Source organism: Crinia signifera, chromosome 12, assembly GCF_055691185.1.
Source record: "Crinia signifera chromosome 12, ASM5569118v1, whole genome shotgun sequence".
Classification (NCBI taxonomy): domain Eukaryota; kingdom Metazoa; phylum Chordata; class Amphibia; order Anura; family Myobatrachidae; genus Crinia; species Crinia signifera.
Genome location: NC_139228.1, coordinates 61,755,232 through 61,769,527, shown reverse-complemented (window position 1 = coordinate 61,769,527; position 14,296 = coordinate 61,755,232). Strand labels below are relative to the sequence as shown.

At 46.7% G+C, this 14,296-nt stretch overlaps 1 protein-coding gene across 1 annotated transcript in view; it reads right to left on the bottom strand.

Moving 5' to 3' along the window:
* Positions 1-14,296, bottom strand: part of CDC42BPB (CDC42 binding protein kinase beta) — a 145,534-nt gene that overhangs the window by 106,765 nt on the left and 24,473 nt on the right. Inside the window, exons 2-5 of the mRNA XM_083166071.1 lie at positions 7,485-7,576; positions 4,657-4,740; positions 4,264-4,359; positions 3,417-3,565 (exon numbers count right to left, since the gene is read on the bottom strand). Of these exons, the coding sequence (XP_083022197.1) occupies positions 3,417-3,565; positions 4,264-4,359; positions 4,657-4,740; positions 7,485-7,576 (421 nt within the window). The remainder of the gene's footprint in view (positions 1-3,416; positions 3,566-4,263; positions 4,360-4,656; positions 4,741-7,484; positions 7,577-14,296) is intronic.

Genomic DNA, 14,296 nt, shown 5'->3' with positions numbered 1-14,296 from the left:
TTCCGCTGTAATTTCCTAACATGAAACAATAGGAAGGTTTAAAGTCAAAGAAGAGTGTACCCAAAAGTGGAAATGCCACCAGCACCTTATTACTCCTTACAGTTACAGCACAGACCCCCCCCCCCCCCATCAGTCGTAATCCCATCCCAGCTCTCTGTAAAGAATAATTATGGGTGCAGTGATCAGAGAGCTGGAATGGTATTGCAACTGGAGGGGACTGTGCTGTAACTGTAAAGAATAATTATGGGGTGCAGTGATCAGTTACAGCACAGTCCCCTCCAGTTGCAATACCATTCCAGCTCTCTGATCACTGCACCCAGGGCTATTTTTGTGCAGGCTCCAGCAGGAACTGTGGCCCTTATTCTAGTTCACTCTTTCTGACAAAATATTTCTTAGATGGACAAAACCATGTGCACTGCAGGTGAGGCAGATGCAAAACCCCACCCAAATCTAATTATCTCTGCACAAGTAACACCTGCCTCACCTGCAGTGCACATGGTTTTGTCCATCTAAGAAATATTTTGTCAGAAAGAGTGAACTAGAATAAGGGCCACAGTTCCTGCTGGAGCCTGCACAAAAATAGCCCTGACTGCACCCATAATTATTCCTTACAGTTGTAGCACAGTTGTCCCCCCACCAGTGGTAATACCATCCCAGCTCTCTGATCACTGCACCCATGATTATTCCTTAAGCCCCGTACACACGGGGGGAGATATATTGCTCAGCAATATATTGCCCAGTGTCTCCTTTGCATCAGCAACTAGATCTGGTCGCTGATGAAAAGGAACCTCTGCTGGCGGTGCCGCAGAGGTAATTAGCTGGTTAGAAAGGGGCTGAAAACGGGAGCGCGCATCCGGCGATTTATCGCCAGGGCACACTCCCAATCACTGGCAATATGGTCACCAGCGATCATATTCCCAGCGATTATAGCCCCTATCGCCCCCGTGTGTACCCAGCATTACAGTTATAGCACAGTTGTCCCCCCACCAGTGGTAATACCATCCCAGCTCTCTGATCACTGCACCCATGATTATGCCTTACAGTTACAGCACAGTCATCATCCCCACACCAGTGGTAATTCCACCCCAGCTCTCTGATCACTGCACCCATGATTATGCCTTACAGTTACAGCACAGTCATCATCCCCACACCAGTGGTAATTCCACCCCAGCTCTCTGATCATTGCACCCCATAATTATTCCTTACAGTTACAGCAGTCTGTCCCCCCCCCCCCCCCCCACCAGTAGTAATGCCATCCCAGCTTTCTGATCATTGCACCCCATTATTATTACTTACAGTTACAGCACAGTCGTCATCCCCACACCATTGGTAATCCCATCCCAGCTCTATGTAAGGAATAATTAGGGGTGCAGTGATCAGAGCGCTGGGATGGGATTACCACTGGTGTGGGGATGATGACTGTGCTGTAACTGTAAGGAATAATTAGGGGTGCAGTGATCAGTTACAGCACAGTCGTCATCCCCATACCAGTGGTAATTCCATACCAGCTCTCTGTACACTGCACCCATAATTATTCCTTACAGTTACAGCAGTCTCCCCCCCCACCAGTAGTAATGCCATCCCAGCTTTCTGATCATTGCACCCCATAATTATTCCTTACAGTTACAGCACAGTCCCCCCACACCAGTGGTAATTCCATCCCAGCTCTCGGATCATTGCACCCATAATTATTCCTTACAGTTACAGCATAGTACCCCCCTACACACGGTTCGAAGGTGGCCTGTGCATTTTGATTACCCTACGATTTGAGTTTCAAGTATATGAAAAATAACCGGAATGTTTTGATAGCTGGACTGTTTGAAATTGTATTTCTCCCAGTCACTCCAGGATAACAACCTCTCTCAGAGAGGACATCCATGACGGGAGACCCACGGTCAGACACCTAACACGTACAACCAATAGTTCTCCCACATCAGAACAAACATACAATTAAAGTTTTAATTCTAGCTCGGCAAATAATCATGAAGGACACCTATCTCTCCTCCATACAGGAGCAGACTGTCTGTGTAATGAAGTGCTAAGTAAGCCTAGGCCAGGAGCAGGCAAAGTGTTAAATAAGTCCATGAGGAATGCAGTCCTGGCAGGGACGAAGCCGTCTCAACTGCTTCTGACATTGCACAATAATAACAGCTAGTGCAAATATTGATGGTAAGGTCTACAAGCGGAGGCTCCAGCGTAAGCAGACGTGGGTGTTACGGTGACACAGCGCACTGCTGTAATAAGGAATGGCAGGATTCTGTTTACCATCAATATGAAAACCCTGTGGGGGTCATTGTTTTCTCTTTCGCTAGTGGAAAGAGAAAAAAAACAACCGCTGGTTTACCCTGAAGCGCTGGTTCGTCCTGGCGTCATGAATGGGAGTATAGGGGAAGGCACTAGACTATGCACCCTAACTACAAGCAATACGAGATGCTGCTCTGCTGAGGCTTGTAGTGCCACACACAAAGAAGGAATGCAAGTGCGTTACTCAAACATTACTACAGGTTGAGTGTCCCTTATACGAAATGCTCGGGATCAGTAGTATTCCGGATTTCTGAATATCTTTATTTTATTTTTTACTCACCTGGTCCTCAGCCGTCCCCTAGCGTATACGCCAACAACCGTGACTACCTTTTGAGGCATCCCCGGTCCCAATAATGCAGTGTGTGGGTGCGCTGGTGACGTCATCATTGGAACCGGGGATGCCTCTGAAGACAGAAGCTGGGGGACCCGGGGAGTATGAAAAAAAAACAACAACTGTTTTTGGATATCAGGATAAGGGATACCTTATTTGGATCTTGCCCAAGGTTCTAAGCTTACACCCCACATACAGGTAACCTCCTCATCGGGGAAGTCCCTAACATTCTAATGGTTCAAGTCTAGGGTGTGGGGCTCACCCGAGGCCAGTTCAACCAAACAACCCCAAAGCTGCATAGATAGCAAATAAAGTGTTAAATAGTGTTAGATAAGGGAGAGCAGCTATTGTGTGTCAGGAGTTATATATCCCTTTCACACCACACCTCGGACTCCGGTAATTGCCGGGTTGGTGTCGTGCCGACTCGTTGAGGTGCGATGTGAAAGAACCAAAGCTTATAACCTGGGTAGACCAACCTGGCAATTTGAGGCAGGTTATAAGAAGGGTTAAACGAAGGTCACCCTTTGTATAACGGGCGACTCGGACCCGGCATTGCGATCTGTAAGCGGTATTACAGGGGTGGAAATGTTACATGGATAAAAACCAAACAATCTTGAAAGGAATAGGTAGACACCAAAAGGCACATTCATGCACTAAGTCGACCTTATGTCGATGGTGAGCTACTGCATGTCGAACCAATGACATGATCAACCAAGGGTTGACCCCCCATAAGTACTCAGATAAGTTGTAGGACAGTTTGGAGAAGAAGTTGGTTGGATACCTGTGCACATAGTGTAGCTGATGTATAGAGTGTATGGCCAACACCATCTCCGCGAGGTAAAACCTGGCCATGTCTTCCGGGAGCCGGTCTTCAAACTTACTGAGCAGCGTCAAGAGGTCCCCTCCCACGTAATAATCCATGACCAAATACTGCAAAATACAGGTGCAAGGGGGTGGGAGAGTTATTACTAAAATCAGGCCCATAGCAACAAAAAAATTACATTTACTTAAAATAAAGTTGAAATTGACAACCAATACAACAAATGGCTGGACAATATCAGGGACCAGTTCTGCTGTCAATAGGCCTAGGATACATGGTGAGCAGGAAACTAATATACCATAGTGTCCAGACCATCATCTACCACACGGGGTGTGAAGATATGACCAAATCTACGTTACAGAACTGAATGTTGTGTGATTCTTCTGTTCTAGCAATTAAGATTAATTTTCATTGCTGTATTAAAACGGAAAACGATTTTCTAACAAAGAGATATGGGGGCAGATGTTATAAGCCTGGAGAAGTAGTCATTAAGTGGCGGATGATAACGCAGCAGCCATCCAGCTCTCATATGTCATTTTTCAAACCCAGCCTATTACTTGATCATTAGGAGCTGATCAGCTGCTGCATTATCCCCGATCCACTTTATCACCAGACATGATAAATCTACCCCAGAGTTTTAAAACTGTGACCTTTGTGAGCCGGTTGGAGCTGAAAATTGCTGCGATTTACGGTAATTTTGGGCAACCTATAGACTTGTCCCATAAACCTCTGATCAGGTTCTGTAAAACAAAAAATGGCTGCATGGATGAAGGGGTTAAACAGAACATAAATAAACTGGAAAATATACCAAATAGTTTTCATCCTGAAAGGCGTAGTGTAATGTAGTGATCCACTGGCAATCCCCATTCACCAGGACGTTCCGTTCTTCTCGGAAACAGGCAGTCTGGGGATTGGAGAGGAAGGCATTAAGTACACGCAAACGCCAGAAGACATTGTTTCGCCAGTAGAACAGTTTCCCCATTACACACATATGAACGTACAATTCTGCTGTTTACCCCACTTTCCAGATAAGCTGAAACTGTGCATCAAATCTAGGGCGGGAAGGGAAATGATGGACCTGGTGAGATATATGCCCAGTGGGGTCTGTCACACTTCGCTTCATCAAGCGTGCTGGCTGCTTTCAAGTAAAACCCCCCTAACGTTGGTTATAAAGGGGAGGGGGTGGGGTGGGGTGACTTACTTCTGCTCTCTTAAGCATTTCCCACTTGTTTAGGATTTTCATGGCATAAATGCGTTCAGTGCTCTTCATTCGGACAACAGCCACCTGAAAAGACAATGAAACCGTTCGGGAAACAAACATATTACAGAGATTCTGCTGGCCGCAAATACTACAGCTGGGGTCTAGCTAAAAATCGACCCAGTGTTTGGCTGCCGTGACCGCGCGAGAGATCCGTATGGGATGGTTACGATGAGGAACATAAATGGCCCTCTTGATTACATTGGCATTATAAGTCGACTTCGTTGGTCATTAAATCTGACACAAAGGGGACAAACGGAACAATTCTACACAGCAACAGAAACAGAGCTGCCAAAACCATTGTGACGGAGCGCCTGTTTACAAAAGGCCAAGCTTCAAAAAGTGACAACGTGGAGAGAGATAAAGTACCAGCCAATCTAGCTACCATGTTACAGGCTGCGTTTGAAAAATGATAGTACGGAGCTGGATGGATGGTACGTTATCTGGGTATTGGTAATAGGGTGGACACTATGAAGGCTGACATACTTACTATAAAAGTCGACATGGCCAACACAACAGTGTACCGCTGCGCTCGCCATGCTTCGGGCATGGCGCCTCGCTGCGCTTGGCACACTATTATACAGTATAGAGTTTTCCCCTCTGCACTATCCCACATCACTTGTTTGAAGCTTAGTACATCTAGATCCTTGACACTCCAGCTGTTGTTAAACTACACATCCCAGCATGCTCTGTATCAGATTTAGCATGGCCACATAGAAAAACTGAAGCAAAGCATGCTGGGATGTGTAGGCCAAAAACAGCTGGAGTGTCAAGGTTAGCCATCAAGGATCTAGTCCAAAGTAGGGAAACCAGTCACAATGCAGAACATGAATGCAGTATGGACTATGGTTATAGTGTATTAGATCTACAATGTCTAGGTCTACAGTCATATGGTCAACCACTAATGTTAGACAGTCACAAGGTCGACAGGCTTAAAAGTAGAGATGTGCGGTTTGGATTTGGCTCGGATTTCAAATCCGACTCTTATTCGCTATCGGCTGTCACATGTTGTGGATAGCCAATAAAATATTGGGTTCTTGTGTATTATCACGGTGCCCATCCCCGCGGATCGCATGTCATATCGTATAGCAAATCGTATGAGATTTAAAAACGATTCGATCTGCGATGCGATTTAGCACACCACCACTATCCACGTCAGCCCGAAGCGTGGCGAGCGCAGCAAGGCCCGCGAGGGGACACGTTATGCATCCTCCCAACCTGTTCATACCCCCACTATTCACGTCTGTGTGGAGTTGATTTTATTAAGTGTGGTGAGCGCAGTGAGGGGCCACGTAAAACGAGTCCGAAGCGTGGCAAGCGCAGCGGATTACTTGCCGTGTATTCTGCGTCCGCTCGCCAAGATTGTGCTCGTTGTACGCATCCCCTTCGGGCTCGCCACACTTTATAATAATAACTCCACGCTGACATGGACAGTGGGGGTATGAACAGGTCGGGAGGACGTGTGCTGCGTGCGCTCGCCACGCTTCGGGCCATGACGCGGATAGCGGTGGTGTGCTAAATCGAATCGTATGCGATATTACATGCGATTTGCATACGATTCGATCTGTGATCATGGGCGCCGTGATAATACACCAAATATAGCTTTGAAATCCGAGCCAAATCCTAACCGCACATCTCTAGTTAGAAGGTCTACAGGCTCCAATGGTCGACACTGAAAAGGTAGACAGGGTTTAAAGGCCGACAGTGAATGGAGTTTTCCCATTTTTTTGGTGTCAACAGAGCTCTAAGTGTACCGCTGCACTCGTCATGCTTCTATTATATTCTCCCACCGCGCCGTAGTGGACAGTAGGGCATGAAAAACCGCCTGTCGGCTCAAAATTTTGTACAAAATTGCATGCCGACCTACTGACCCTGTCGACTTATTTTCTGTCGACCTTTAGATCCTGTCGACCTAGTGTCAATCTATGATCAGTCCGGATACAATGGACTATACAGTCCGCCCAATGAGCCTCAGAATAAGGCCGTCCAGTAACACTCCTTGCCTGGGCATCCTCATCTGCACAAGTACTGCGCCCATATTCCGTGTGTTACGTTAGCTGCCTCCGTACATTCATACACGTGAGACTGCGGGAAACAATGCCCTTTGGAAAGTTGGCAAGACCAACACGTTTGTGGGTGTATTATCGAGCTAAGTGATAAGGAACAAGAACAAACTTTTTATGCATGTTGCAATTACCAGAGTTTACAGTAAGTGTCGCCTGGAACCATCCTCACGTCGGACAGGCGTAGACTACAAGTGTTTGTTTTCCTTTTCCACTTGCATTCCTACTTTCTAATACATACACGACTGAGGTTCCCTATCACCGTAAATGCCAAAGTAGCCAGCGGTTAACTTTTCATAACGCGAATGGGGACGTGTGCGATGGGTGGTGCAGAGGCAAACTGGTATTTGAACTCAGCAACCAATCAAAATGTATCACTGGACAAAGAATACACATGGCAGGATTCTAATGGGTCACAGTGCCGATTCCGTAACCGCCAGCTACTATAAATACGTGATCTCATCTCATTGACCTTCCTGCCTTGTTCTACACAAATCAAGATGGAATACAAGTGATCAATAAAGAGCCGGGATGTCTGCAACTAGCACACCAACGGGGTTGTACAACATGTTGCAAGGTGGTGATTTGGGTAGTTAAATCTACAATGGATCAGTCACCTACATCAGAGTTAACAGTAAAATTCCATTAAATGCACCAGGACAGTGATGCCAGGGTCCACGTAAAAGGGAAAGATCTATATTCTCTTACCTCTCCAAATGCTCCCCGTCCTATGACTTTAATAATCTCAAAGTCCTCACGGTGTAGCTGCATTCCCTTCAGCAGCTGAGTGAAAGGCTTTGCTGTAACAGAAGGAGAAACGATATCAATGAACAGAAGGACTCAGTCGCCAATTCAGCAACAAACCAACTTTGGATATTATGAAGGTCTGGATTTTAGGCCCGGGCAGGGCACAGTGGTCATTAGCACAGCAATCAGTATATTCCTGCAGCTACATGCGGACTGTTAATAAAACAAAAAAGACCAAGTAACCGAGCACCTGGGTGAAACCACGCTGTGCTGCAGGTGGGGTAGATGCAAGATGTGCAGAAAGTTAGATTTTGGGGGAGGTCCGAACTGAAATCTAAATTGAAACATAACAGTACAGCTGTGGCTACATGCACAAGCAGCCAGACCATCGAATGATGTGGCCGTTCCCCTGCATGCTGTGAATGGATGTCTATGCAAAACATCCATTCGCAGCCAGGGTGAAGGAACGCACCTTGCAAATGGTGGGCCGGCGTACCAAGGTGGGGTTAGGTGGACCCACAAGAATGCGAATCAAACAAAGATACGCTTGGGGTGTTAATGCTGTGCCTAATGGGGCCTACACACATAGCGAGTTGCTGAGCGTTCTGAGCGCTGCTGGATTGTTGAGCACGCAACGATGTGTCAGCGCTGAGCGATCTGTTGGGGCCTGTGTTCTCCGGTGAGAACCCCGACGACTAACTACATTTATCCAGCATGCTGGGTATTAATTGACCGGCGATAGTGATGTGCGGGGGCCACACATCGCTATGGCCTCTACACACGGAGCAATGTAGGGACATATTCTAAGTGATCTAGTGAGATTGCTTAGAAAATGCCCCTAAATCACTGTGTGTGTGGGGGCCATTACACTGGCAATTTTATCACTATGATGCGATCGCTTCTGAAATGGAAACCACGGCGCAATGACATCATGCTGAATCCTGTCGCCACATCGGGAAACGTTGGATTCCGGAAATCTGTGGCAACTGAAGAAAATGGCACTGGGCACCAATCCCTAAAAATAAAACGTGATTCCACTTTATACAGACTCCGGGAACGTTTATGGTTCTCTTTACTAGTACAGGGAGATAAAGTGAATGAGGAGGGTAAAGGTTTGTGAATAAATGGAAGTAAATTAGAACTGGTTCTCGTTATATTTGATGACTGTCCGTAAACCCTTCTGACTGATGATGCATGTGGACTGGAAGGTGCTTCTCATTGTTTTACACGGTGCTGTGCAATGAGCAGTAACTGGACCACTGAGTTTAGATCGGACTCGAGCGAAATCTGTGGGCCAAAAATCCACCAATCAGGTTGAAAGAAAAGTTAGCCAATTGGCTGCTAGAAATTAGCCTCCATTACGAATACCGCTTTCCAAAATAAAATCCCGTCTTCCACCCGGCACGTACCTGGGAAACAGATAAAGGGTTGTAGCCAGGAACTATCGTTTTCATAAAACGGTGACACTGATACCAGGGTCGTACCCCTTTCACACCAGATAGCGCCTGGTGATGATCTCATCTCTCATTGTACGGATGTAGACCTGTTTGCAAGGCTGACATTTTTTGTAGATGGACAAAACTATGCTGCGCTGCAGGTGGGGCAAATGTAACAGGTGCAGAGAGTTACAATTTGGGTGGGGTGTATTCAAACTGATATCTAAACTGTAAAAATAAAGCAGCCAATATTTACCCTGCACAGAAACAAAATAACTCCCCCAAATCTAACACTCTGCACATGTTACATCTGCCCCACCTGCATGGTTTTGTCCATCTGCAAAAATTGCAGATTTGCCGACAGGTCTGCTTTAAATGCTGGAAATCCCGGGTCGCTGGATAACCCAGGTTTTCCAGCATTCAGATGAGATCAACACCCACTGCTGCTTTCCCCAGCCTATCAATTTTAAGTGTTATCCGGGTCATCAAGACCCAGGTTGCACCTTCTGAGACCCAATCTGGGTAATCTACTGGTTTGATAACTCCGGGAAAAACTATGCTTGCTAGCAGAGTCATGGACCCGAGACTCTCAACCCTCGGATTTGGGCTGATGTCCGAAAGGGGAGTCACTGTACCCCATAGCATATAATGCTCCATTTGGAACGTCTGGGTGGGTCTCAATTGGCCAATGCTTTGTGGACAGCTCAGTGCGTGTCATAGGCAGCCAGAGGCGCTGGTGTAGGGTGAGCCACACTGATCAAACGTCACCCACGGACACCCTGCAGAACAGCTAAATGCATTGCCAACAGACAGATTTGTTTTAGTAAATGCATGAAAACAAATAAAACACTGTATCATATCAGATCCTAAGAGGGACTGGGTTAGCCTTAAATGATGGATTTAATAGTGTAAAATAGTTCCCTCAGAACACAATGTTCCCGTCGCCCAATGACCATACAGGGCAGGATGGAGCAGTTATCAGATTTGCAGGATGTTATGCAATGTGTAGAACTGGACATCACAATCCCGTGTGTTGTGCTGCAGAGCTCTGCAGTTTTCCTGTGCAGAGCAGGTCGGGGAAAGAAACGCTGCTCTGCTGCCAGTGAGAGCGGCACACAAGCCCCTGCACGAGGCAGCGGGTCACAAGCTCTGCCAGCCCTGGCATTAATAAGGACTGCGATCACTCAAGTGTCACAGCCGATAAGGCACGGCACAAACCGGGCAAACCACGATGTGACTTCTGCACGAGACAGCGACGGAAAACAGACAACTTGCCCAAAAAAATGTAAAGTTCCTTAAGATAACATACAAATAAGCTACAGAGAAGGGAGATGTATTCAACACTTTGCTTACTAGTGCAGGACCCTTACAAGGTTCCCTCCTGCCCTCAATCACAAAAGCTCTAACTATTAAAAAGTTTTACCACCCAGGACAAAAAGCTGAAACAACAAAGCTACGCACAACTGCAATGCTCGTTAGAACATCACTGCCCCAAATCCGCAGTATGGATCCGCCAATCCTCTTTGTACAAAACATTAAATAAACGGATTACAGTGCCCAGTGTGATGTAGGATAGAGGAGCGCCACCCCGAGAACACAGAGTATACAGGGTCACTACTCAATATTGGACGCAGAGACTATTCTTAAGACAAATAACTAAATCTGGGTAGGCACTATACGATTTTCCCGAACGAAACGCAGGATTATGATGCCGTTAACAATGTCATTGTGCATATCGTTCATTGTATGCCCAGTAGATCGATAACGATGCAAGCAACAGCAGATTGTTAACGATATACCCAATCCTGCGAACATCAAGGGCAATCCGACAATGTAGTCACTCAGTGACTGCATACTAGGTGGGGGTACGGAAGATGGCACAGAGAGATATAGTCGTTAACGATATTGATTAGTCCTGAAAATTTGCATATATGTTTGCAATTTAGATATAATAAAAAAATAAACTGTATTGCGTGTTTTATGAGTGAAGAAGGCCCACGTGCAGGCTCCATGCAAGCCCCTCTTCACTAGTGGTTTTATAGCACAGTCTACAGTGTAGGTCTCCAGGAACATGGCACCACTGCCTTTCTCCCCTAGGACATCTCTATTGCACATATGCAAATCACAGAGAAAACGGTTGCTGCAGCCATTTTACCTTAGATTCCTGTCTGAGGGCTTGCCTCCGCGGGACTCCAGAGGGCTAAGTATAATTATATGGGTGCAAGGTGTGCTGTGTGGGCCCCTCTGGACCAGATGCCCGTGTGCACCGCACATTTTGTGCCCATTACAGATAGGACTATGGATGGAACCCTTATTATCCTAAAATCCAATTGTTTTGTCTTGAGCAATCTTATTTGCAGATTATTATTCAGTGGGAGATTGTAACCGCCTATGCAAAGAGGATGAGCTTGAAACACAATTCTAAGTTCAGACACCTACCATCCCCTAAAGTGGTTAGCCAATGTGCACTGCTCAAAAAAATAAGGGAACACTTAAACAACACAATGTAACTCCAAGTCAATCACACTTCTGTGAAAAACGGTCGGCGTAGTGGCCAGTGCATGGAGGCGCTACCAGGAGACAGGCCAGTACATCAGGAGATGTGGAGGAGGCTGTAGGAGGGCAACAACCCAGCAACACTACCTCCGCCTTTGTGCAAGGAGGAACAGGAGGAGCCCTGCAAAATGACCTCCAGCAGGCCACAAATGTGCATGTGTCTACTCAAACGTTCAGAAACAGACTCCATGAGAGTGGTATGAGGGCACAACGTCCACAGGTGGGGGTTGTGCTTACAGCCCAACACCGTGCAGGATGTTAGACATTTGCCAGAGAACACCAAGATTGGCAAATTCGCCGCTGGCGCCCTGTGCTCTTCATAGATGAAAGCAGGTTCACACTGAGCACATGACAGACGTGACAGTCTGGAGACGCCAAGGAGATCGTTCGAATAACACAAGGAGAACGTTGCTGCCTGCAAAATCCTCCAGCATGACCGGTTTGGCAGTGGGTCAGTAATGGTGTGGGGTAGCATTTCTTTGGGGGGCCGCACAGCCCTCCATGTGCTCGCCAGAGGTAGCCTGACTGACATTAGGTACCAAGATGAGATCCTCAGATCCCTTGTTAGACCATATGCAAGACAATGCTAGACCTCATGTGGCTGGAGTGTTCCTGCAAGATGAAGGCCTTGATGCTATGGACTGGCCTGCCCGTTCCCCAGACCTGAATCCAATTAAGAACACACTATTGAGCCACAATATGACTTGTTTTAAGGACATTTCATCAAAGTTGGATCAGCCTGTAGTGTGTTTTTCCACTTTAATTTTGAGTGTGACTCCAAATCCAGACCTCCATGGGTAAATAAATGTAATTTCAATTGATAATTTTTGTTGTCAGCACATTCAACTATGTAAAGAACAAAGTATTTAATAAGAACATTTCATTCATTCAGATCTAGGATGTGCAGTGTAATTATCCACCTTCTGCCCAGAATGACCCAATTCTATGGGGGTACCCAGGAAATTTTAAGTATTCCTCGATGTATCATGTATCAGTTTTAGGAACGTACGTAATCTGGGTATTTGGAGGCATACCTGATAGCTACTAGGAATTCAGGAACTAGGAACACGTTCATGTTGGAACAAGGTTCTAAGCATTTTCTTTTTTATATATATATATTTGCAAAATGACTCAGCCAGTAATAAAGTTCAGTGCCGATTCGCCGAGACAGATTCCACATCTATAGCCGCTACCGAAAGGGGCAGTCATGCAAAAATATGGGTGGATTTAGAGGAGCCAGAAATATATATAATAAAGCTTACAACATGTACAAGACCCAAACCTCATTTATACGATCGCTGACATAAAAGACGGAGCAACAGCGCAGACTTTGACTCCCTCGCAGCCTAGGTGTGTCTGCACCGGCTGGTCAACCTGCTCTGTAAATGTCAATATATGACATGCACACACCCAGTTATAGTATAAAGCCATTTTCAGGGAACAAAGAGGGTGGCAAGGCCTTCATTGTGTACAGATGTGTGACAAACATGTTTGCCGACAAGGTAAGGGGAGCTGACTGCTCTTTATACCAATAGAATTATGTCAGAGGACATTCCCGCTGGCAACAATGTAACTATGAAGGAGAAAAGGATTGCGATAATATATATATATATTTTAACGTGCTTTCCCTACGTCAACAGACAGGAAATAGGTTGTAATATTGGAACAACATGTTAAAAGGATCCCATAAAAAAAAAAAAAAACGGTACTTGTTTCCTAGCACGGCCACATATCTTATGGATCGTGTACCTTTAGTTAAGGTACACGATCCATAAGATGGACCCGATTTCCTTTGAAATCAGGTCCATTTGGCCGGCTAGGATAAAATATCGGGGGCATCGCGTCGGTCGGGACCGTTAACAATGGTCCCGACGCGACCGACGCGATGCCCGCGATTTCCCCATAGGCTTCAATGTTAAAAAATATTTTAACATTGAAATCGTGTCGGGAAAGGTAAAACATCGGGGGCATCGCGTCGGTCGGGACCATTAACATAGGTCCCGACGCGATGCCCCCGATTTTTACATAGGCTTCAATGTTAAAAGATTTTTTAACATTGAAATCCTGAAAAAATGTGAAAAATGTGAAATGGGCCAATATGACCCATTTCACATTTTAGATGTCCCCGTCGTCACCCCACGATAGACGCCAACCCGAAGCGTGGCGAGCGCAGCGAGCCCGCGAGGGGCGGCGGTGCGCGTCCTCCGACCTTTTCATTCCCCTACTATCCACGTCGGCGTGGAGTTGAGAATAGAATAGTGTGGCGAGCGCAGCGAGCCACCGAGCCCGAAGCGTGGCGAGCGCAGCAAGCCCCGCGAGGGGACGCGGATACCTTTACAGTTATACGCGTCCCCTCGCGGGCTTCACAGGTGTCCGTGGCGACGCGGACACCTGTGAAGTCCGCGAAGGGACGCGTTTACCTGTGAAGGTATCCGCTGCGCTCGCCACGCTTCGGGCTCGGTGGCTCGCTGCGCTCGCCACACTATTCTATTCTCAACTCCACGCCGACGTGGATAGTAGGGGAATGAAAAGGTCGGAGGACGCGCACCGCCGCCCCTCGCGGGCTCGCTGCGCTCGCCACGCTTCGGGTTGGCGTCTATCGTGGGGTGGGGTGTACGCCGTGACATTTGGGGGGGTTGGGAATATTTTACATTGAATCCAATGTAAAATCGGGTCCCAGGGACCCGATTTACATTTAATAAAAAAAAAAAAAAATCGGGTCCAAAATCGGTCGGTCGCGACGATCGCATCGCATGCGACCAAATCGCATGCGATGCGATC